Source organism: Nicotiana sylvestris, chromosome 2 (assembly GCF_000393655.2).
Source record: "Nicotiana sylvestris chromosome 2, ASM39365v2, whole genome shotgun sequence".
In the NCBI taxonomy this organism is placed as follows: Eukaryota; Viridiplantae; Streptophyta; class Magnoliopsida; order Solanales; family Solanaceae; genus Nicotiana; species Nicotiana sylvestris.
Window position 1 is genome coordinate 212,216,312 of NC_091058.1, and position 25,683 is coordinate 212,241,994.

Sequence of the window (25,683 nt, forward strand, 5' to 3'; positions counted from 1 at the left end):
CAATCCCTAGAAAAATCTAAGTTTTCCTAAATCCTTCATTTTAAAATTTCTGTGCAGTGTGTCTTTTGCTTCTTCATTCAGTTTGCAATAGGGATGGCAATGGGGCGGGCGGGGCGGGTTTGGCAAAACTCACAAAAAATTCAACCCACCCAGCCCCGCTTAATTTTTTTTCTTTTTTTCTCTAATTTTTTTTTTCCCATAGAAATATATAATGATATTAGATTTAGACGTTCTATAACAGAAACAAATAGACATGGTTTTTGCCTTGTTTGGTTGGGATTTGCTGATTTAATCCATTTTTATAATAGTACTCTATCAATCCTAAATTAATCGACTTTCACTATCATAATTAAATTATATTGACAATTTGGTTCTTCTTCTTTATCTGGATGAGTATACTTTGTCAAACTCGCATAAATACTATCAAAATATTAAGATGCAATAGATAGGATCTCTTCATCCTTAATAAGAGGTTTCGGGTTCGATATATGAGAATGAAAAATAATTTTGAGCGCTTCCCCCCTTAATGAATCTTACGCATCACGTGTCTGAATTAAACAGATACCAAACACCACGTGAGAAACCATTAAAAAACTCACGTAAATCACCCTTTAAATGGCCCATCTTTTCGTTTCTAAGATAGAATTCCATATACGAACAAGTGGTCCAGTACGCAATGAATAAATTAACCTTTTATATTTTGTATGAATGCCCGAAGACGAAAAATGGAAAAAAAAATTGAATTAGCTACGGAACGTTACTATCTTTAAGCTGCTTAATTCCATTAGCTAAATATCTAATTGCCTAATTCACTTGTTATTTCAAAAAATATAAAATTTAAAGTTGCCCCGCATTGAACCTGCATTGACCCGCATTAAACCCGTAACCCGCCCCGCTATATAAATTTTAAAAATTGTTTTAACCAACCCCGCCCCGCACCCGCATAAGAGTAAACCCGTCCCATCCCGCCCCGCATCAAACAAAACCCGCCCCGCCCCGCCCCATTGCCATCCCTAACTATTACTTCATGATATTAGAAGGTCCTCCACATACACTAAAATTATTACAATGGCTACATTCTTCTTGGTGAATAAAGAATCTCGGAACAAAGCCAGCTTTAAACAATGCACATGTCAGCTTGATGTTCCACTTTCTTGAAGCCTGCTTCAAGCTATAGAGGGATTTCAACAGTCTGCATATTTTGGACTCTCCCTGACTGTGAATCCCTGTGGAACCTGCATGTATACTTCTTCAAATAAGTCACCAGTCACTACATTTTCGCCATAGGAGAGAATGTATCATGGTAATCCAAATTCTCTTGTTGAATGTATCCTTTTGCGCTCTAGGGTAAGGTCACTAAAGCTTCTTCTTTAGGCCTCCATGAGTCAAAGGCCCCAAAACTTTTTCCATTGGTTATAATTATTTATATTAGTAAGGTTTTTTTAAGTTAACATTAAAATTTTGTCTCAATACACTACATTAGTTCTAGTTATCAAATATTTCATTAGTAGATATGAATATATGAATTATTTAATTCAAAATTTTAAAATATTAGACAATGTTATATTGTAGAATACTTAAAAGAAAACTTAAGAACTTAGAAAGAAAATTTGTTAAGACCATACAATTCTTCTTAAGTTTTGGCTTTAGGCCTCTTATTTTATTGAGCTGTCCCCGCTACTAACCTAGTCTTAAATCTTTATACTTCACCATTGGCCTTATATTTGATCCTATAGACCCATGTTGATCCAATAGCCTACTTATTTGAAGGTAGATCCACTACTTCCTAGGTATTGTTGTCTTTCAAGAACTTTGATTTCTTGGTCCATTGCCTGTTTGTAGGTATGACTTATAGGTTGGAGACAGGTGGTCATAACTTACAAGGTTTGAGATAGGATAGTTGTTCTTCCCAGGTATCTTAGTAGTGACATAATCCTTAAGCCAAATAGGTGCTTTAGCCAACAACTTTGACCGTATATACAAAGTAAAATCTATTTTTTAACTCTATATATTATGTTTTGAAACTCCTTGACATAGCCCATAAGCATAGATTAGTGGTGAAGGGAGTTTAAAATATTTGTAAGATCATTGGTTCAATTCCCACTCGTTGTAATCTTTTTTAACTTATTTTTCCCCTTTATGGAGATCCCGGCTCCGCCACTAGCCGCAAGCCTTCCCTTATTTCCATGTTTGCTCTTGTCTTAGTTGGAGACTCAAGAGTCTAAGTAAGTCACATTTAGAGAACACAATATATAAGTTGGAGTCTAAGTAAGTAAGTCACATTTGGATGGAAGATTTATAATTCGAATTTAGGGATGCGATTTATAAATCGCATATAAGAAATGCCATTTACAAGTCGCATTTGAATGAAAGATTTATAATTCGAATTTAGGGATGCGATTTATTATTCGGATTCAGTTTAGCAAATACGATTTATAAGTCGGAAGCCACATTATTATTCATGCTTTCTTATTTAAGTCTATAACAATTATAAACGTAGCTAGATTTTGATAGAATTATTATTTTGATTCCGCTGCATATATAAAATATCGTTATACAATCCTTGCTCACCATAGAAGCTCGACCCCTTTTGCCCTCGAGCTTTGACCTTTATTCCTGTTGCAGAAGCCAAATGTATATAGTGTGAATAATTCACAATTACTATACCAAAAATTATGACAGCCATTAAATAATAAATAAGATAATAAAGTAATAATAAAAGAAACACCAGAATTTACGAGGTTCAGCCAATTTTGCCTACTCCTCGGACACAACCAATATTTTATTCCACTCCAAAAATACAAGTGAAATAATACTAAAGAGAGAAGATACAAATGTCTTAAGAAAATAAAAAGGCAAATGAGAGGTGTGTCTAAATCTTAAACATTATGCCTCCTTTTATAGGGTGAAGTACCAACCAAAATTGGTACTTCACCGATGTGGGATTTCTGCCATTCAACAAATCTCCACCTTGGCAAAATTTCACATCTTCAATTTTCTCTCAATAACAAAATTTTAGTTGTGTCTTCATCTTCAATCTTCAGTGTTCAACAATGTTGATCAAATCCAAACAATGTTGAAACTTGACCGCAGTTACCACTTTTGTCAGCATATCAGCAGGATTCTCTGTAGTATGAATTTTTTTCACCGTGACTCCACCTTCTTCTATGATTTCTCGTACGAAATGATACCGAACATCAATGTGCTTAGTCCTTGCATGATAAACTTGGTTCTTCGCTAATTGAATAAACTTTGACTATCACAAAAAATTGTGATATTTTTTTGTTCAACACCAAGCTCCTTTAGCAACCCTTGAAGCCAAATTGCCTCCTTCACAGCCTCTGTAATAGCCATGTACTCTGCCTCTGTTGTAGACAAAGAAACTGTTGACTGCAAAGTAGACTTCCAACTAACTGGTGCTTTTGCAAAAGTAAACACTTAACTAGTAGTTGATCTTCGTTTGTCCAGATCACCCGCAAAATCTGAGTCACAATATCCAACTACAGACTGATTGCCTTCCTGCTCAAAAACTAACCCAACATCTACAGTATTATGAATATACCGTAGAATCCACTTCACAGCTTGCCAATGCTCATTTCCTGGATTATGCATATATCTGCTAATAACTCCAACAACTTGTGAAATGCCAGGTCTCGTACAGACCATTGCATACATCAAGCTACCAACAACATTTGCGTATGATGCATTTGACATATACTCTCGTTCAGCTTTATCCTTGGGCGACATAGTAGTACTTAGCTTAAAATGGGGAGCAAGTGGAGTACTAACTGGCTTAGTCTTTTCATCTATGCCAAAACGTTGTAGTACTCTTTTCAAATATTCTTTCTGAGATAAACAGAGTTTCTTTGAACGTCTATCTCTTATTATCTCCATGCCAAGAATTTTCTTTGCCTCACCCAAATCCTTCATCTCGAACTCCTTCTTCAGTTGAATTTTCAACTTATCAATTTCTTCCAAATTCTTGGAAGCTATCAACATATCATCAACATATAGGAGAAGATATACAAAGGAACCATCTTTAAGCTTGCGCAAATACACACAATGATCGTATTTGCTTCTCTTGTACCCTTGCCGCAACATAAACTCGTCAAATCGCTTGTACCATTGTCTAGAAGATTGTTTCAATCCGTACAACGATTTTTCAAGTTTGCACACCATATTTTCTTTTCCAACAACTTTGAATCCTTCTGGCTGAGTCATGTAGATTTCCTCCTCCAAGTTTTCATGTAAAAATGCAGTTTTTACATCCATCTGAACTAGTTCCAAATCCAACTGTGCTACCAAAGCCAACATAATTCTAATGGAGGAATGTTTTACAACTGGAGAAAATACTTCATTGTAATCAATTCCCTCCTTTTGAGCATATCCTTTGGCCACCAATCTTGCTTTGTAGCGAACATCTTCTTGGTTAGGAAATCCTTCTTTCTTTGCAAATACTCATTTGCACCCAATTGCTTTCTTTCCCTTCGGGAGATTGGCCAATCTCCATGTATGATTCTGATGAAGGGAATGTATTTCATCATTCATGGCAATCCTCCACTTATCTTCTTCTGAACTTTGGATTGCGTCTTTATAAGTGGTAGGAACATCATCAACTACAATTGAGGTTGCACAAGCAACCGTCTCTATAAGACGAACAGGTTTCGTTATTGTTCTTTTTGGCCTGCTGGTTGCTATTGATTCAAGTTGTTGTTGAGGTTCCTGAGTTGGAATCTCCTCTACTGGCTCTCCTTCCAGAGGATAATCTTCATTTGTTCCCTCCTCTGCTTCTTGTGTAGGAAAAATAAATTTTCCCTCAAACTCCACCTGCTTAGAAGCATTTTCATTTTGTTTGGTATCTTCTGTTACCTTTATTTACCATAGCAGATTCATCAAAGGTAACATCCCTGCTGAATATTACTTTCTTTGTCATAGGACACCATAAGCGATATCCTTTGACTCTAGAAGTAATTCCCATAAAAATAGCCTTCTTTTCCCTTGGATCCAATTTTGACTCTGTCACATGATAATATGCAGTTGAGCCAAACACATGCAAAGAGTCATAATCTACATCAGGCTTTCCATACCATTTTTCAAATAGTGTCTTATCATTAATAGTAGCAGATGGTAGACGATTAATGAGGTGGCATGCATATGTAATTGCCTCAGCCCAAAATTCTTTGCCCAAGCCAGCATTGGACAACATACACCGTACCTTCTCCAACAAGGTCCGGTTCATACGTTCTGCCACTCCATTCTGTTGTGGTGTATGTCTAACAGTGAAGTGTCGGACGATGCCATCATTTTCACAGACCTTATTAAAATGATCATTTTTGTATTCACCTCCATTGTCTGTGCGAATACACTTGATCCTCCTGCCTGTTTGATTCTCCACCATCATCTTCCATTTGAGAAAAATTCCCAGCACTCCATCTTTGCTTTTCATTGTATACACCCACACTCTTCGGGAAAAATCATCAACAAATGTTACAAAATAGTGCTTCCCACCCAATGAAGGTGTTTTAGAAGGACCCCAAACATCAGAGTGTACATAATTCAAAATGCCTTTAGTATTATGGATCGCTGTACCAAATTTAACCCTTGTCTGTTTCCCTTTGACACAATACTCGCAAAACTCCAAGTTGCAAGCCTTTACTCCTTTTAACAATCCTTGATCTGATAAAGTTTTCAAGAATTTTCCTCCAGCATGTCCCAAGCGCATGTGCCATAGCCTGGTTGCTTCTGCCTCTTTTTCATCACTGGATGTTACTATCGTTGTCCCAATAACTGTACTACCGCGATAACAGTACATGTTATTGTTCTTCCGATTGGCCTTAATTACCACTAGTGCATCGGAGCATACTCTCATCACTCCATTTTCTACAATGATTTTGAACCCTTTTGATTCTAGGGCTCCTACAGAGATGAGATTCTTCTTCAAATCCGGTACATATCGAACATCTGTTAATGTTCTGATCATTCCATCATGGTTCCTTAATCGTATTGAACCAATGCCATATGAGGTAAGAGGGCTGTTATCCGTTGTGTGGATGACTCCATATTCTCCTTCTTGAAATTCCACGAACCAGTCCCTGTTGGGACACATATGATAGCTACAAGCCGAGTCCATCAACCATACGTCTGATGATGTTGATGTCTCTGTTGTAACTAATGAGAAGTCTGAATCATCACAATCAGCTACATTTGAATCCATAATGGCCTTTCCATTGTTATTTTTGGCCTTATTCTTCAACTTCGAACAGTCTTTCTTCCAGTGCCCCTTTTCTCGACAAAAGGCACATTCATCTTTGCTGGGTTTAGATCTTGACTTGGATCTTCCCTTCTTTGTCCTCATTTGATTTTGAGGACGACCCCTCACAACCAATGCTTCTCCTTCTCTGCCCTTTTGTTTTTCTCCCTTTCTTTGTTCATAGCTATACAAAGTTGAACAAACTTCTCTGAGAGAAATTTTGTCATTCCCATGGAGTAGAGTAGTTTCAAGGTGCTCGTACTCATCAGGAAGTGACCCCAATAACATCAAGGCCAAGTCACCATCATCAAAAGTTGCATCTATATTTTGCAAATCTGTGACCAACTTATTGAAACTGGTGATATGTTCGTTCATTGTGGTACCAGGAACATAGGTGAAGCGAAACAGTCTCTTCTTCATGTACAATTTATTTTGACTGTTTTCTTAAAAAATTTATCCTTCAGTGCTTTCCATAATTTACTTGCAGAAGTTTCCTTTGTGTATGGATATTTCTGCTCTCTAGCAAGGTAGGATCGAATGGTACCGCAAGCAATACGGTTGATAATTCTCCAATCTTCTTCTCCAATAACATCTGGTCTTTTTTCTTCAATGGCAAGATCTAGCCCTTGTCGAAAAAGGACATCTAGAACCTCGCCTTACCACATCCCAAAATGTCCTGATCCGTCAAAAATTTATCTCTCAAATTTCGCATTTGACACAATTCTTGTCATAAGCGAAGATGCTAACGATGACGTATTGTTGACACTTGATGTAGATTCTTCTTGTCATAATGAAGATGGGAATCTGTGAGACAAATATTATTTAATAGCTTACGACAAAAATCAAGATTATTTCCTTTCTGGTGTGGAAGATTAGACTAAGCTGCAACCACAGAGCATACTCAGACAGAACCTTGACTCAGTTACCAAGATAAATCTTTTCTGATGTGGAAGATCAGACTATGCTGCAACCACAAAGCATACTTAGACGGTACCTTGGCTCTGATACCAATTGTTGCGGAAGCCAAATGTATATAGTGTGAATAAGTCACAACTACTATACCAAAAATTATGATAGCCACCAAATAATAAATAAGACAATAAAGCAATAATAAAAAAAAACCAGAATTTACGAGGTTCAGCCAATTTTGCCTACTCCTCGGACACAATCAATATTTTATTCCACTCCAAAAATACAAGTGAAATAATACTAAAGAGAGAAGATACAAATGCCTTAAGAAAATAAAAAGGCAAATGAGAGGTGTGTCTAAATCCTAAACATTAGGCCTCCTTTTATAGGGTGAAGTACCAACCAAAATTGGTACTTCACCGATGTGGGATTTCTGCCATTCAACAATTCCCTCGTGCTCAATCAATCGTATTTGTAATTAAAAATAAATGAAAAGAACAGACTTTGGTTTATTTTTTTAAAAATAATCGATAACTCTACTTCATACATAAAAAAAACATTGTAATTCAAACACCGTTCTTTCATTTATTTCCAATTACAAAATATTTAATTGCTTAATAAATAATAACTCTATCTTCAAACAAAGAAATTTATTTTATTAAAAAGAGAAATAAAGAAAAAGAATTGCAACGGTCCATATATACCAAATTACAACAATCTAAGGTTCACTAAATACGGCCCACGGGCCTTTTCCCATTACCGAAATTTGGCGCTAAATCTGACCTGGCAAGGTAGACACATCATCCTCCACCTCAGCTTTCCCGGGAATTGGCGCCAATTCCTACCTGGCATTGTATCCACGTCAGCAACCCCGCCAAAAAATTCCTACTGTATATATAGCTTACCCCACGCCGTCATCTTCAGTCTCTTCAACTTTCCCCTCTAATTTCTTCATTTGCCTAAGCAAATTGCTTTTAATTTTAATTTATTTTTTTTCAGTTTTCTCTTCGATGGAGTCTAGTGAAGCTTCTTCGATCTTGGGTACATTCAAGTCAAAGAAGAAACTTCAAATGGGATCCGACCCGGTTGTTTCCGGGGCTCCGTCTCTTGATCCATGGAGCTCGAAAACCCCTGAGAAGCCCATCATTCCTCCTCGTCGGACTCGGAATCGGAGTGCCGCGCTTTCTTTAAAAGAAGTCCGGGAAGCCGCCCAGAAACTCCGGAAACCCGACCCGACCCACCCGATTTCACAGGCTGATGCCTCATTGAGCTCCGGGAAGTCCCCGGCAGTTAAAGCAAAGAAGGCTGTCGACCCAGTAAAGCTACCAGAAAAGTAAGTTTTTTATTATTTTTATTTAATTTTTGAGTGTTGCATTATGTACATTATATTATGTGTTATTGGATAGAGATGGATCTAGAATTTTAACTAGTGTATATTGACGATGATTGCACCCAATAATCAGAATGAGATATTTATTGAATTTTTGTAAATTTTACTAAAATATACATAGGGTTCTGTTGAATTGGTGAAGCTAAAATGCACCGGCCTCTGTATGTATATATATACAGATATATTAAAAAAATTCAGAAATATATATTTGAGTGGACTACAACTAGTTTAATAAATTGAGATGTAGTAGATCGTATCTGTGGCTACTGCTGTTTTACCGGTCTGTGTGTCCTCAATCATCGAATCAATAGAAATAACCCGGTTTGAAGAGGCTCATACCCGGTGCGGCTGCGCCTAGATTGCTGGCGTAAAGTTCCATCTGTCCTCGTTTTCAGATTTTCAGAGCTGGGATTTTCCAATGTTTTCTGTTTTTTGGTTTTAATATTAGTGTGTTTGTGTAGGTATGAATTGTTGGAAGAATTCTTCAGAAGCTTGAATAATTCGATTCGGTTGCTGCGATTGAAGGGTTCTTCGACGACATTTACAAATATTAGTACCAAAGTGGAGTGTCTAACAGATAGGTAAGCAAATGAATATTTTGAATACATTTTGGCAAAATACATAAATAGGCCCTCAAACTTGGCCTCAGTTGGCAAGTATGCCTTCCAACTTTGGGTGTGAACAAGTAGGTACCTCAACTTGTATAAAGGTGAACAAGTAAACACAAATGCTGACGTGACGCATACATTTTGGAGGTGTCTAGATGATCATTTTGTAAGTTGGAGTGTTCAACTAACAAAGTGGAGACAAGTTAGATGTGCTTCGTGGTGCACACTCAAAGTTGGAGGGCATAGTTGCCGGCAGAGGCCAAATTTGAGGGCATGTTTATGTATTATGTGCCTGTTTATGTACTCAGCCATTTTTGTTGACGATTTCCTCTATCAATTATTGCTAATTCCCTAATTCTGTGGCTCTGTGTTAAACGTGCAGGAGGTTTACTTACACTCACTTGGCGCAGCTGAAGTTTCTTTTACCTGAGGCTATTGAGATCCAGAAGATCCTTGTGCATGATGAACGCACTTACTGTATGAAGCCGGATCTTCATATTACATTAAATGCTAATGCAGTTGAAGTTGATGAAAAGCTGAAATCCACTAGTGGCACTGTACAACTGGAGAAAGTCTTCCGCGCTCGGCTTTTAGATTTCTTTAAATCCCACCCTGAGGTAAGATAGAGATTTTTAACTTGTGCAAGTTTTGACAATCGAGAAATTGCTTTGCAATGGTATGTTGAGAGTACATTTTTTATTATCCTATAGGCCCAAGTTACGTGTTTCTTATATTTAGTATTTATAGATTTCAAAATCTAAGTCGTCTTGAGACCATCAGCATAGTTTGAGATCTTAAGCTAGCTTTGTGAGACAATGTTAATTCGAAGCGTACCAATAATCCTCTGTATTGTTAACAAAACAAGTGTTGCGATATCCCTTATCTGCCTTATATCTTTTGCTTCCCGAATTCCTCCAAAAGAAGGTGAAAAGAATTAGTGATATTTAGATGTTTTGCTTTCTCCACAAAACTAGTGTTTTTAACGAATGCTATTTCTGAATTCAGGGAGATGACATTCCTGAGGAAGCACTACCGGGAGCATTCGGTGACTCAAAACAAGAGCTCTTAACAAACTCATCAACACCACCTGCAGTCCCACAGTTAATGGGAGAGACACCGATTGCTTCAATGCAGCAGCGGGCAGCAGCTGCATCGCACCTGTCTCAGTCTTTCAGGAAATCGTTTTCTCATCGAGCATCTATTGCTAAAGCAGAAGATACCGAGCAACTTCAAACAGTTCCTCATTCTTCACTTCGTCCAGTCTCAGAACCCCAGATTGCCAAAAATTCCTCTGAGAGCCACACCTTTACATCTGCCGATAAAACTCCTTCCAAATTGCTTTCGACACAAACTAGCGGAGCAAAATTCTCAACACGAGTGGTTCTTTCTGGTACTTTACCACCATCTCCTCTACCCGCAACTCCATTAAAAAACATGAAGGTTGGATATGGGTCGTCTTTATTAAGTGCTGAAGAAACTCCAGTAAAACATACATCTACACCAGCAAAATTGATGACTTCTACACCTGTGCTCCAACCTTCCAAGAGATGTTATATGAGTCCGGATGGAGAGAAAACTGAATCACCACAAAAGCTAGTTAGGCGCCCTCCTCGTATTAGGTCATTGACCTTTGATACTCCTGTGAAGAGTTCAAAAGTTACTGAAGTCATCGATAGTAGAGAATCATCAATAGATGATGAATTCTTTGACATTCTTCCTGAGAATCTTCTGCAATCGGTAAGACACAAAAGAACTTTCTTCCAAGTTGACTAATTTTGCAGGACATCATTAAATCATAACAATTTGATCCATTGAACTGAGGAAATTAGAAATCTATATTTCTTGGTCTACTTCTAAAGGTTAGCGGCTAAATGTTTCATGGATCTGCAGATCAGAGAAAAGGAGCAAAAACAATTAGAGGAGAAAGATCCAGCTATATCCCAAGCAAAATGGCGCAAGAAAATGATTTCGAGCTTACCTAAGTTCTTCGACATGATTTACTTCCTATTTCAATCAATTAAACGTTCTGTGATTACTAAAGAGGAGCTTATGCACAAAGTACTTTCAAGCCATCTAGAGATTACTGATAGAAGTAAGTCTGGTGGTTGATAATTGTGTAAATACGTGGAGTGCTTTGACATTTTGAAGTTGCTTCTGACTTGAAACCTTTGTCTTCTTTCTTTGCAGGAGAAGTTGAAGAGCAACTCCGGTTATTGCTAAAAATAGCTCCTGAATGGATCCATGAAAAGGTGGCATCTAGTGGGGATCGTCTCTTGTGGTAAGCTTTGGTTCTTCTTCGTCGGATTGCCCCCCCCCCCCACCCCCCCACCCCCAACAAACAAACACACACACACATCATTCTTGGTTGAAAAGAGGCTTTGATAAGAGGTGGATGTATTTGTGGGTGTGGCAAAAAACTAAAATTTCAAGACATGTTAGAAATCCGAACCATAATTTCAAAAGTACAATATAATCAGTGTTACGAACCTTAAACATTGAAGCGATCAAGTTTATATCTTGAATCCGCCACTGTGCTTGATGGCCCTTTTAAGTATTGTATGCTGTCTCATAAATCTTAGGAGCTTGATGTCATTATTTTTTGTTTTCGTTACAGTGTTAGCGAGGTATCAAATGCTGAATCAATACGCACAAGAATAGCTGAAGCAAACTGAGAGAAGCAAGGTGCAAGGGACGTTGAATTCGGCCCGAGTTTTCAACTTGAGTCTGTAAATGATAGTTTGTTTAACTAGATTGTTGCAATACATTGACTGAGTCTGCAGAATTTGGCTACAAACTTGCTATTTAGTACAGTTTAATGTGGTTTTAACTGGTTTAGCCAGCAATATAGAGCTAAAGTGACCTTTTGTTATCCTGTATATAGCCATGATGCTTCTACTTTGGAATAGAATTTGGTAATAATACTCTTTAATGTAGATTTTTGTGATTTTTTTTTTTAGCAATCCCCTAGGCAAGCGCCTAGGGCTATTTTTTTATTATTAAAAAAAAAAAGAACAGAAAATACAACAATTAGGAACAGTACAAATAAGGGGACAATATCACCGGTATTGTTACCTATATGTCTTGGCTATATAATCACTCCTCTGCGCCTTCTATATTGTCATTGTTGATTTTTTTTTTTATTGCGAATAAATTGTTTTATCAAAGTATTTTAATCCTTTAATTTTCTCATTTTTCTTTGGAGGTGTAACAACTTTATGCCTTAGTTAAATGGTTTATTGAAATAATCATATTAATAAGGAATTTGAGAACAACATTACTACGGTAACTCGTACATGAATTAGTAGTAAAATTCAAAAGGATTTTCAAAATTATTTCTTTTAAATTAAAGCAAATGATTTCAAAATAACATTATTAGGTGACTTAAACACTTAAATCATGGAGTAGTCAATTTGAATTTTATTTATTTTTTTCTCGACGAATTTGAACATGTGAAGCTTCGTTAATGCCAACGCTGACGGCGTTTATCGTTCAGCTCCAGGTAAATATTCCGGCGCATCTGTCTTTTTGTCATTTTCATGATTAGAAATTTTAATTGATCTGTAACATCCATAACCTAGAATTCAAAATTCAAAATTTCACGAATTTTCAATTGATCATTCGTTTTTCATTGAATTTTAATTGCAAAATTAGTGACCAAATATTGTGATAAACTTACAGATTCGCAGCTTCTGATTCACCGCAAAAAAATTCACATCAGCCGGAGTTTCAACTTGAATAGATAGATATGAATTCGCGAAGGTTTGTGAACCGTCTAGTTTTAACCCTATTTATGTGCTTTGATGGTAAGCAACCTCCACTTCCAACCAAGAAGTTGTGAGTTCGAGTCTCCCAAGAGCAAGGTGGGAAGTTCTTGGAGGGAAGAATGCCGGGAGTCTATTTGGAAACAGCCTCTCTACCCCAGGGTAGAGGTAAGGTCTGCGTACACACTACCCTCCCTAGACCCCACTAAGTGGGATTATACTAAGTTGTTGTTGTTGTTCGTGCATTGGAGATTATAATAGCTCAAATTTGCTAGTTTCTCGAGGTGGAAAAGAGCATTAGATTTTAGAATGTGTCATAATATAAGATCAGGTTGGTTTAGCTTTTTCTACTCCTATTGGTGCTAGCTATCACTCATTCAACCTCAGAATTTCTGAAAGACTATGTTCTAGAGCCCTTAAATGGACGCGAATTGTTGTTTTTGTGTGTGTGGGATTGTTATCACCCTGCCTTTTCCTCTTTTTAAATGGTACAACAATAACAAGACTCAGTGCAATCCTACAAGTAGGGTTTGGAGAGGGTAGTGTGTACGCGGACCTTATCCCTACGTTGTGAAGATAGAGAGGCTGTTTTGGAGGACCCTCGACTCAATTTTACAACATATTTACATCTCTTTTTAAATGGTATGAGATGTAAATATGCGGTTCAGGCTTGATCCAATTTTAGTATCGTACCTTGACATTTGTCCACTGCATAAACTAGCCCCTCTCCTATGTCATATTGGCCTTGTCGGCCGTGCTAGTTTTTTACCTTTACCTTTAACTTGCTCCTGTCCTCTGTGCCTGTTCCTTGTATGGATGTGCGGGTGGGAAATCTTCTTACTATCGAAACCGCTTTTTGCGATGTGTAGTTTAATCTTCTTTGCATCCAGCTTTCTTGGAATTCATTGATAATCCTTGAATTCAGGGAACGTAGCAGTAGAGCTGCTCTATTTGATGGAATTGAGGAAGGTGGTATTAGGGCTTCTTCATCGTATGATTCGCGCGAAATTGATGAACAAGAGAATGAGGGGGCAATAGATGGGTTGCAAGATAGAGTTAATATGCTCAAAAGAGTAAGTTTTTCTTACCTGAAAGCTCTTAGTTTTTTTTGAGCCAGCATTTGAGTTTTTATATGGTCAATGTTTATGGGTTAAGTTGCAATACAGAATTTCGTTGGTTGTCCTCACTGAAGTATACACCCTTGGTCATGGGTGTCAAGGGTTGACTGAGGCTTCAATGGTGCAACCTTTAGGAAGCCAACTATTTGAGATGAGATAACTTATAAATACTCTTTCATTACTGGAGGCTGTTGCTTTACTTAACTGACGACAACAACAACAACAACAACAACAACCCAGTATAATCCCACTTAGTGGGGTCTGGGGAGGATAGTGTGTACGCAGACCTTACCCCTACCCTGAGGTAGAGAGGCTGTTTCCAAATAGACCCCCGGCATCCTTCCCTCCAAGAACTTCCCACCTTGCTCTTGAGGAGACTCGAACTCACAACCTCTTGGTTGGAAGTGGAGGTTGCTTACCATCAAAGCAACCCCTCTTGTCTAAATGGTTGGAACTTAACTGACGACTGTATTTGTAAATAAGGGTGGCAAAATGGTTAAAATAAAATAATTAACCACCCATATTATCCACTAAAAAATGGGTTGGATAATGAACTTTTTAAAAACAGGTCAAATATGGATAATAACCATATTATCCATTTAGAAAATGAATAACCAATGAGTAACTAATGGGTAATCAATGAGTCTAACTTTTATATTTGTAAAGCCTCAAATTGGGAGTTACTCAAATTAGGGAGACTAAGAATTCTCCCAAAGGTGATCATATGCAAGAAGTCATGGATAATATGGTTACTTATGTTATCCGCCGGTTAACCCCTTTTTTATCCGTATTAAATATAGATCGGGTCAGATAATTTATCCGTTTTCAAACCGAACCATATCCGACCCGACCCGTTCGTTTGCCACTCTTATTTGTAAATATACACACACACACACTTTCCTCTTTATATTTTTGTTCATCATAATGACTGATGCTCTTGGGTGTCGAGGATCTTGCTCTCTCAAGATTACCACTGGGAAAATTTGATTATACCATGTGTAGAACTTCTTCTATAAGATCCTAGAATTTGTCACCTTGAGCACATTCTCTTAGAAGTTGTTCTTTTTTGTGTAATTACTCAGAAAGAAAGAAAGATAATCACACAAATCTTTAAAAGCTGGCACTAAGAGGTTCCTGATTTCTCCATCGAGTTATCTTGAGAATGTGTGATTTTTGGTGATTGTTCAATAGGTTAGAGAAAACCTGTTCTTCTCTTCTGGCGCAACTTAAGTATTGGAGTCCTTTAGTTTTTGTTTCCCTGCTGCTATTATCATTCTAAATGAGTTGTTGTGTACATCAAGTGAAACAACTCGCTATTGAAGTTGATAATGAGATATTGAACTTAGTGAAATTCACTCTTTTAGTCCTGATAATGCTTTATACCAACAGTTGACAGGTGATATACACAGGGGCGGACCCATGTGGAGTCAAGTGGGTTCATATCAACCCGCTTCATCGAAAAATAACACTGTATATATAGGTATATTTTTGCTGTTTTCAGACAAGTAAAGGTATAAATATAATTTTGAACCCACTTGAAACAAGTAAAATGCCTAGCCTGTTGGTAAAGAGGGTTCAAATTTTCCACATGGTCCTGCGTTCGAAACTAGCTATTCACATATGACCTCTAATGTTTGTTTTTGAACTCGCTTGATAAAAATCCTGAGTCCGCCACTGGATATACATGAGGAGGTGGAAACTCATAACCGGATGCTCGATAGAATGGTCGGCTTAGCTTAATAAAGTAACTTATCTTATTCTTTATCCTTTTGAAGTATGATCAATTATACAAGTTTTTCTGATTTGCCTATTCAGGGCAATGATATGGATTCTTCAAGGGGTGTTTTAGCTGGAACCATGGATAAATTTAAGATGGTATTGGTATTTACTGTAGATGACATTTGTTCCATTTTGGCTTGATGAAATGTGTTGCTGGTTTGAGCCGTTTCCATGATTTTCAGGTATTCGAGACAAAATCAAGACGAAGGATGTTCACACTCGTGGCCTCATTTGTGGTTCTGTTTTTGGTGGTATACTATCTCACTAGGTAATTAGTACTGTGAACAGAGATATGTACTGGATTTATGTGCAGAGAAAGATGCTTGGCTGAGTTTCTGATGTCAACATTACTGTCTCACTGTAAGAAAGTCGAGACTTTGTCTAGCTGTGTAAAAGTGTTTTTAATACAACAGATAGTTTTGAAGTATACAACGTGTATCTTTGAATATACCAAGGGGAAATAACGACCGACAAGGGTTGACTGAGTTAGTTGGATGAGTGGTTTCTCATATGGGAGACTTATAATCGATTCCCCTCACCGGCAGCTTCCTCAGTCAGAGCTTGTCGCACCAAGCTTGCCTAGTGTGGTCCGCACTATCTTAAGTGTGGTTTGTGAACTATTGCACAGTGAGCAAGTTACCCAGTGCGCACCCGAAAAATAGTGGCTGAGGGCTTTCTTGGGAATTTTCCCAAAAAAAAAAAGGTAAAAAAATCAGTGCCTTGTAAAAATTGATCATACTTGAAAAGAGATTCTTCAATAGTTAGTTTATTGTTGAGTGTAACAATTACATAAATCGAATTTCCAAATGATATTTTATAAACTGTTGTATTATGAGAAACATGTGATTCTTGCGTTCGTGTAATATTTGCCTCTTTCATATATGTGCGTGTGTAGATTTAAGGATTTTGATTTATTATTATACGACTGTAATATTTGTCTAAATTTTTATGCATTATCCATTATTGCATATCTAAATGATTGTGTTTACTTATATACATGGTATAATGTGTATTTAAGTGTGAATTTAAAGAAATATAAATTTAAAATACATGTTATATTAATTGTTTATAAAAAAATGTTTTTAATAAACAAAAAGTAATATTATTAGTGAGAATATTATTAATAAAAGATTATCCGTGTAAAAATCTCTTTTAAGGAATTAGCTATAAATAACTATCTATTTTATCCTGTAGGTTATTCAAAAATCACTTACAGGTAGCCGGATGGTATATGATTTTCACTGATAGTGTAAAATTATTAGAATTTTTACCTCCTATAGCAAATGTTAACACCTTATTTATTTTAAATAAATATCATTTAAAAAAATTATATTCTATAGATAACTTTTAAGGTTTATAGCAAAAAATTTAATTTTGGTTACCTCTTAGCCCTAAGCCACTAAGTACGCTAATTAGTTACATTATTTTCTTTCTCTCTCTACTTTGATACATCCCATTCTCTTCCCCTATCCTATTAAAATTCTCAATGTAAATAAAATCTCTTACTTCCTCTCTCACGCTTTGTTCCCTAACATACCAGATCCCCCGCCACCGTTAACGCCTAAATTGACCCACCTCCGCCGTCTACCACCACGGATTCCCTCTTGGACTGCCAACTCTTCCCACTTCCACCACCAAGGTCCGCCTTTTATGCAGCTACGGTGGGCATATAGTTTCAGATCTTTCACATTCCAATTTGACTGATCTAACTGTTGAGCACGAAGAAAAACAGGCAATTCTTGATCTCACGTCAAGCAAAGGGATATTCAATCGCAATCAGTTACATTATTTTCTTTCTCTCTCTACTTTGATACATCTCATTCTCTTCCCCCATACTATTAAAATTTTTCAATGTAAATAAAATCCCATACTTCCTCTCTCACGCTTTGTTCCCTAACATACCAGATCCCCCGCCACCACTAACGCCTAAATTGACCCACCTCCGTCGTCTACCCCCACGGATTTCCTCTTGGACTGCCACCTCTTCCCACTTCTACCACCAAGGTCCGCCTTTTATGTAGCTACGGTGGGCATATAGTTTCAGACCTTTCACATTCCAATTTGACTGATCTAACTGTTGAGCACGAAGAAGAACACGACCCTCAAAACAAGCAATTCTCAGTTGCATCAGTTCCTTATGAACTCGTCAGTTCAGTGGACTATATCATACAATTCAAGCGATTGAATATCCCTTTGCTTGACGTGAGATCAAGAAAACAATAAGCACGGATTTCTCAATGGTAATCGATGACAAGGCCTCAATCGAAGTGGAAGACGATATAGTAGACCGGATACTAGGTGGATTATTTCGTTGCTCGACGACGGATTCGCCGGAAATTAGGGTTTGTTCTTGAACAAAGACGACGGAGTTTGGGGCTGAGCAACTTGATTTTCTGTTAATGTATCATGATGTATTTTCATGTATTTTATTGTATTCATTATCTTTTTTTTCATTGTAATTCAATATATCTCGTTGTATTCTATGTATTTCATTGTATTCACTGTCTTTTTTTCATTGTATTTCAATGTATCCCGCTGTATTATATGTATTTCATTATATTCACTGCCTCGCTATATGCCATGAATGTATTCATATGTTTTTTTAATTAATACAATTTATGTATTCAAATGTATTATATAATTTCTCTGAAGATTGCTATGTTTTTGGGGAATTTTTTGGTTGAGAATTTTCTTTATAATTGAAAATACAAAATTTGTGTTATAATTAAGTTTGTTGAGTTATATTAGGAGTCTATTATGTAATTGATTCACTTTCCGTTTTAAAAACAGTGTAATCCCCTATTTCATGTCGTGAATACAGTCGAATATAGTTGAATACAATAATCTGTCCAGCTGTAATCCCATGTTTCACTCCATGAATACAGTCGAACACACTCGAATACAACAACTGATTAGTTGGACTTCCCAGATTCACGCCTATTTTTGCTATTGTATCCATGAATACAATAGCTTAAATACATCAAATACATCTTATAACCACACAAAAGGTATCTATAATCCGTAATATAACAAATGATATCTATAGATGGCTAATTACTACCAAAAGATAGTGCTTTATGAAAATTTCTCAAAATTATTTGAGTCAAATCGGGTCAAGAGACAAGAGTTAAAGTTATGGAATTTTTATATTCCTATACACTATATGAAAATATATTACCCTCCCTACTCAAGTTTTACTATAATTATATTTTCTATACCCAATTACCATTTATGTACATTTTAAGGGATTTATTAATGATAATAATTAGTGTCCTAAAGTTACTCTAACATATCTTCCACTCCCCCACGTTTCTCTCTCCACATCTCACTCCTCTCCCCCACGTATCTTGCACCCACCTACAATTCCACCATTGACAACCATTAAAAAGCTTTGAAGCTTTGAATTCGAATTTGGGTTTTCAAAAAATATTATTTGTTTGAATTGGATGTTGTTGTAAAGAATTGAGAATTCTCTCTACGTCTCTCTCTATCTCTCAATCCCTAATTTCAGTAATGTAAAGCAAAGAAAAAAAGCAGCAACTCCACCATTGACAACCATTAAAAAGTTTTGAAGCTTTGAATTCAAATTTGGGGTTTCAAAAATCATTATTTGTTTGGATTGAGTGTTGTTGCAAACAATTGGGAATATGATTTGGAGTTTATATCTCAATTTTGAGGGGTTTTGGTGAAGATTAGACTTGGTTTTGGCTGAATTTCAGATTGAAACTCGAAGAAGAAGAAGAAGAAGAAGAAGAAGAAGAAGAAGAAGAAGAAGAAGAAGAAGAAGAAGAAGAAGAAGATGTTGTTTATATATTTTTCTTTTATTTATTTAACTATTGTATGAAAGTTGAACAACATTGTATAAAAATTATATTTAAGTTGTATGATATTGTAGTTGTATATAACTGAGTAGAAATAATGTATGAAAATTGTAGATAAGTTGTATAATATATAATTAGCTGTATGAAATTTATTTTTACTATGTATAAATTAGATACAAAATACACAAAAGACATATTGTATAAATTTTGTATAAAATTTGAATTTAAGTTGTATGTTATTGTAGTTGTATTTAACTGGATAGAAATAATGTGTGAAAGTTATAGATAAGTTGTAGATAAATTGTACAATATATAATTAGTTATATGAAATTTGTTTTTACTATGTATAAATCAGATACAAAATATACAAAAGACATATTGTATGAAAATTGAACAACATAGTGAATTCCTCCAAATTTACTGTGATTTCCCAATTTATATTATCTCTGATTTGTTGCTTTATTTTTCTATTTTCTTCCAATTCATTTATTTTCTCCTCCTCATTTTGAGTAACTGTTCTATGTGAGATTGCTAATTCATAAGCAGCATTCCGTTGCTTTTTCATGACTTTCCCATATGGATATGGTGGTTGAAGTACTGGGCAAAAACTTAGATAAAAGCAAGAAACTGAAAAATGCAATCAATATACTCCTTTTGAGATTGAGATTCTATATGAACATAGTTCCCATATCTGTTTTCTTATCGATGATTTTGCCATTTCTTATGGGTTACAATAAAATATTATTAAACTGCAAACAACAATTGTCGCTTTTTCCTTATAGTTGGATAAAAAGACTAAAGAGATAAATAAAAGTAATTCCTGTTGGACGTAGAGCAAAATTAACGACTTGAATTAGTGAAGACTTGGTTTTGAGATAATTTGGCAATGGGCTATTGTCTGAATCGATTCTTGGCCTTAAAATTTGGAACCAGTTCGATTTAAGAAAATCACTTCTATATCTAAAAATTTGATTTGAGGTGTTTTGCGCACTGATCCATTTGCAGTTAATTTGAATCTCTAGCAATAGATTCACTAAACCAAATATATAAGGAAATAACTAAAGTTATGGGTAAAGATTTAATTTTTATGTATTTGGCAGTTGACTCATTTGCAGTTTGAATTAATTCTGGCATCAACATGGAGAAGAAGCGTGAATTTTATATAACAACAACAACAACAACCCAGTATAATCCCACTCAGTGAGGTCTGGGGAGGGTAGTGTGTACGCAGACCTTACCCCTACCCTAGGGTAGAGAAACTGTTTCCAAATAGACCCCTGACATCCTTCCCTTCAAGAACTTCTCACCTTGCTCTTGGGGAGACTCGAACTCACAACCTCTCGATGAATTTTATATAAAGAAATTATTTTTATGTGTAAAGATTTAACTTTGGAGTGTTCTATAATCAGCCCATTTATAATTTGAATTGATTACAGAGTCTGAAAATGAATAAGGAAGGTCCGAGTCGAAGTGAAGAAGAAAACTTAACATGAGATGAGCTTTACAATGTCTATCTGATGCTGGAACGAATATATTTTGTAAATAAAACTTGTGTAGGTAGGGTAATTTACTAAACATGAATATTTAGGGTAATAAAGTTTTAAATAGTGTATAGGAATGAAAAAATCTCGTTAATTAAACATGCAACTCAAGATAAATTGACGCTGAACACTTAACAGCTTAACACTAACATTATAGTTTGCGGGTTACGTGTTCGATCAGTAAAGTATGAACTTATCATCTATATACGAAATCTGTAAGTAATTTTGTTTTTAAAAAAAAAGGAATAACTCATGCATTCATGCATATTGTCATAAAAAAAATAATAGAGATGTTGTTTCCAATTGACCATCGGCTCAAGAAGACAAAAAGACGACGAAAAGAGATCAGTACCATCAATAAAATATCATAGAAAACATAACAACATCATATGAACCAGAAAATAGATGAAAAACAAAATAATAACCAGTAGATAAAGTCCGGTACTAAGAGAAACGAAAGAGTGGTGTGAACTAAACATTAACCACTAGCAGTCTAAGACTAAATCCTATCAGACTAGCCTCACTCTGGAGCGCCGTAGAGATATGCACAACTACCCCCTAAACTACAACTTTAATGCTCGACCTCCACAACTTCCTATCTAGGGCCATGTTCTCGGTAATCTGAAGCCACGCCATGTCCTGCCTGATCACCTCTCCCCAGTACTTCTTGGGTCGCCCTCTACCTCTCCTCGTACCCACCAAACTCAATCGCTCACACTTCCTTACCAGGGCATCTGGCTTCTCCTATGAACATGCCTGAACCATCTAAGTCTTACTTCCCGCAACTTGTCATCCATGGAGTCACACCCACCTGTTAGGACCGAAAAAATCAGGTGTCATACGGAAACTAGCAAAGCAAACCTTGATCAACGATAAATCAGACAAGAAAAGAGAAATATACCAAAGGAGACACAAACATGTAACGTGGTTCGGCCAACTGACCTACATCCACAACAGAGATGAGTAATCCACTATAATAAAAAAAAAGTACAAATATCGAGAGAACAACCTCACGAAGAGGCAAACACAAGTGACACACCAACACTTGTCCCGTAAAGTTCTCCTCCTAAACACGACTCTCAAACCTCATATGGCTACATTGTGGATACTGCTGAATGAGAAGGATGGATCATCAATTTATAGAAGTGCAAATATTTTCCTACAATAAAAAGGACTAGCCAAATATGTGAGATTTATAATTTCCTTCTACAAGAAGGAAAACCCAATAAAGGTAAACATGTTGCCCTTTCCTTCAACAGATAGGAAAACCAAATATGGTAAGAAAATTATGGCAAACATAAAACAATTCTCCCCTTTATCCTGAATTTTCTAACAAAATAAACTTGATCCTCCTCTTCACATAACCTTCAACAGGTCGCACCTCTAAATCTCCACAAAAAGTTTGTCTCAATGGTGAAATTTCTCAGATAAAAATCATGATTATCGTCAAATAGGTTGTGGCTAGAACTAAACCTGCCAAGATGAACCTGTCTTGAACCTCGCTCTGATACCACCTGTTAGGACCGAAAAAATCAGGTGTCATGCGGAAACTAGCAAAGCAAACCTTGATCAACGATAAATCAGACAAGAAAAGAGAAATATACCAAAGGAGACACAAACATGAAACGTGGTTCGGCCAACTGACCTACATCCACAACGGAGATGAGCAATCCACTATAATAAAAAAAGAGTACAAAATATTGAGAGAACAACCTTACGAAGAGGCAAACACAAGTGACACACTAACACTTGTCCCATAAAGTTTTCCCCTAAACACGACTCTCAAACTCCGTATGGCTACATTGTGGATATTGCTGAATGAGAAGGATGGATCTTCAATTTATAGAAGTGTAAACCTTTTTCTACAAGAAAAAGGACTAGCCAAATATAGGAGATTTATAATTTCCTTCTACAAGAAAGAAAACCCAATAAAGGTAAACATGTTGCCCTTTCCTTCAACAGATAGGAAAACTAAATATGATAAGAAAATTATGGTAAACACATAACAATTCTCCCCCTTGGCCTGAATTTTCTTACAAAATAAACTTGATCCACCTTCTTCACATAACCTTCAACAGATTGCATCTCTAAATCTCTATACAAAGTTTGTCTCAACGGTCATTTTTTCAGATAAAAATCATAATTATCGTCAAATAGGTTCTGGCTAGAACTAAACCTGCCAAGATGAACCTGTCTTGAACGACGCTCTGATACCACTTGTTAGGACCGAAAAAAATCAGGTGTCATACGGAAGCTAGTAAAGCAAACCCTCAACGACGATAAATCAGACAACAAAAGATAAATCTACCAAAAGAGACACAAATATTTAACGTGGTTCCGTCAACTGACCTACGTCCACGGCGGAAATGAGCAATCCACTATATAAAAAGAGAGTACAAAATATTGAGAGAACAACCTCACGAAGAGGCAAACACAAGTGACACACTAACACTTGTCCCATAAAGTTCTCCCCCTAAACACGACTCTCAAACCCCATATGGCTACATTGTGAATGCTGTTGAATGAGAATGATGGATCTTCAATTTATAGAAGTGCAAATATTTTCCTACAAGAAAAAGGATTAGCCAAATATAGGAGATTTATAATTTCCTTCTACAAGAAGAAAAACTCAATAAAGGTAAACATATTGCCTTTTCCTTCAATAGATAGGAAAACCAAATATGGTAAGAAAATCATGGCAAACACATACAATTCTCCCCCTTGGCCTGAATTTTCTAACAAAATAAACTTGATCCACCTTCTTCACAAAATCTTCAACAGGTCGCATCTCTAAATCTCCACACAAAGTATGTCTCAATGGTAAAATTTCTCAGATAAAAATCATGATTATCATCAAATAAGTTGCGGCTAGAACTAAACCTGTCAAGATGAACCTGTTTTGAACCTCGCCCTGATACCACTTGTTAGGACCAGAAAAAATCAGGTGTCATGCTAGTAAAGCAAACCCTCAATGACGATAAATCAGATAACAAAAGAAAAATCTACCAAAAGAGACACAAATATTTAACATGGTTCGGTCAACTGACCTACGCCCACGGCGGAAATAAGCAATCCACTATATAAAAAGAGAGTATAAAATATTGAGAGAATAACCTCATGAAGAGGCAAACACAAGTGACACACTAACACTAGTCCCGTAAAGTTCTCCCCTTAAACACGACTCTCAAACCCCATACGACTACAATATGGATAATGTTGAATGAGAAGGATGTATCTTCAATTTATAGAACTCCATACACTTTCCTACAAGAAAAAGGACTAGCCAAATATGTGAGATTTGTAATTTCCTTTTACAAGAAGGAAAACCCAATTAAGGTAAACATATTGCCCTTTCCTTCAACAAATAGGAAAACCAAACATGGTAAGAAAATTATGGCAAACACGTAACAATTCTCCTCCTTGGTCTGAATTTTCTGACAAAATAAACTTGATCCACTTTCACATAGCCATCAATAGGTTGCATCTCCAAATCTCCACCACGAACTTTGTCTCAACGTGCGTAGCACACCGGTAAAATTTCTCAGACAAAATTACGATTATTGTCAAATATATTACGGCTAGAACTGAACCCGCCAAGATGAACATGTCTTCAACCTCGCTCTGATACCACTTGTTAGGACCGAAAAAATTAGGTGTCATGCGGAAACTAGCAAAGCAAACCTTGATCAATGATAAATCAGACAACAAAAGAGAAATATACCAAAAGATACACAAACATGTAACGTGGTTCGGTCAACTGACCTACATCCACAATGGAGATGAGCAATCCACTATAATAAAAAGAGAGTACAAAATATCAAGAGAACAACCTCACGAAGAGGCAAACACAAGTGACACACCAACACCTGTCCCGTAAAGTTCTCCGCCTAAACACGAATCTCAAACCCCATATGGCTACATTGTGGATGATGTTGAATGAGAAGGATGAAGCTTCAATTTATAGAAGTTCAAACCTTTTCCTACACGAAAAAGGACTAGCCAAATATGAGAGACTTATAATTTCCTTCTACAAGAATGAAAACCCAATAAAGGTAAACATGTTGGCCTTTCCTTCAACAGATAGGAAAACCAGATATGGTAAGAAAATTATAGCAAACACATAACACCACCTTCTCCCGAATATCTTCATTCCTAATCTTATCCATCGTAGTGTGCCCGCACATCCACCTCAACATCCTCATTTCCGCTACTTTCATCTTCTGGATATGTGAGTCCTTAATTGGCCAACACTCGACCCCATACAAGATAGTCGGTCTAACCACCGCTCTATATAACTTACCTTTGAGTATCGACGATACTTTCTTGTCACACAGGACTCCATATGCTAAACTCCACTTCATCCACACCACCCCTATAAGGTGTGTGACATCCTCATCGATCTCGCCATCCCTTGTATCACCACCCAAGGTACTTGAAAATGCCCCTCTTGGGAATGACCTGTGATTTAAGCCTCACGTCCACTCCTGCTTCCATTGGCTCGACACT

At 36.6% G+C, this 25,683-nt stretch overlaps 2 protein-coding genes across 3 annotated transcripts; both read left to right on the forward strand.

Moving 5' to 3' along the window:
* Positions 1–8,092: 8,092 nt before the first annotated feature.
* LOC104215128 (CDT1-like protein a, chloroplastic) lies at positions 8,093–12,026 on the forward strand. The gene is made up of 7 exons (XM_009764877.2): positions 8,093–8,492; positions 9,011–9,130; positions 9,540–9,774; positions 10,163–10,894; positions 11,048–11,249; positions 11,345–11,435; positions 11,772–12,026. Exons 1-7 carry the CDS (start codon positions 8,170–8,172, stop codon positions 11,827–11,829), a joined length of 1,761 nt encoding a protein of 586 aa, XP_009763179.1. The 5' UTR covers positions 8,093–8,169; the 3' UTR covers positions 11,830–12,026.
* Positions 12,027–12,566: 540 nt separating this feature from the next.
* LOC104215127 (bet1-like SNARE 1-1) lies at positions 12,567–16,647 on the forward strand. 2 transcript variants are annotated; one of them, XR_011405186.1, is made up of 6 exons: positions 12,567–12,656; positions 12,836–12,916; positions 13,844–13,991; positions 15,426–15,516; positions 15,852–15,911; positions 15,998–16,647. XR_011405186.1 is itself a non-coding variant. In XM_009764875.2 (5 exons), the coding sequence occupies exons 2-5, from the start codon at positions 12,903–12,905 to the stop codon at positions 16,085–16,087; spliced, it is 312 nt and encodes a 103-aa protein (XP_009763177.1). In that variant the 5' UTR covers positions 12,567–12,656; positions 12,836–12,902; the 3' UTR covers positions 16,088–16,647. The 2 variants fall into 2 exon arrangements, 1 of the variants encoding a protein (XP_009763177.1); XM_009764875.2 differs by lacking the exon at positions 15,426–15,516.
* The last annotated feature ends 9,036 nt before the right edge of the window (positions 16,648–25,683 follow it).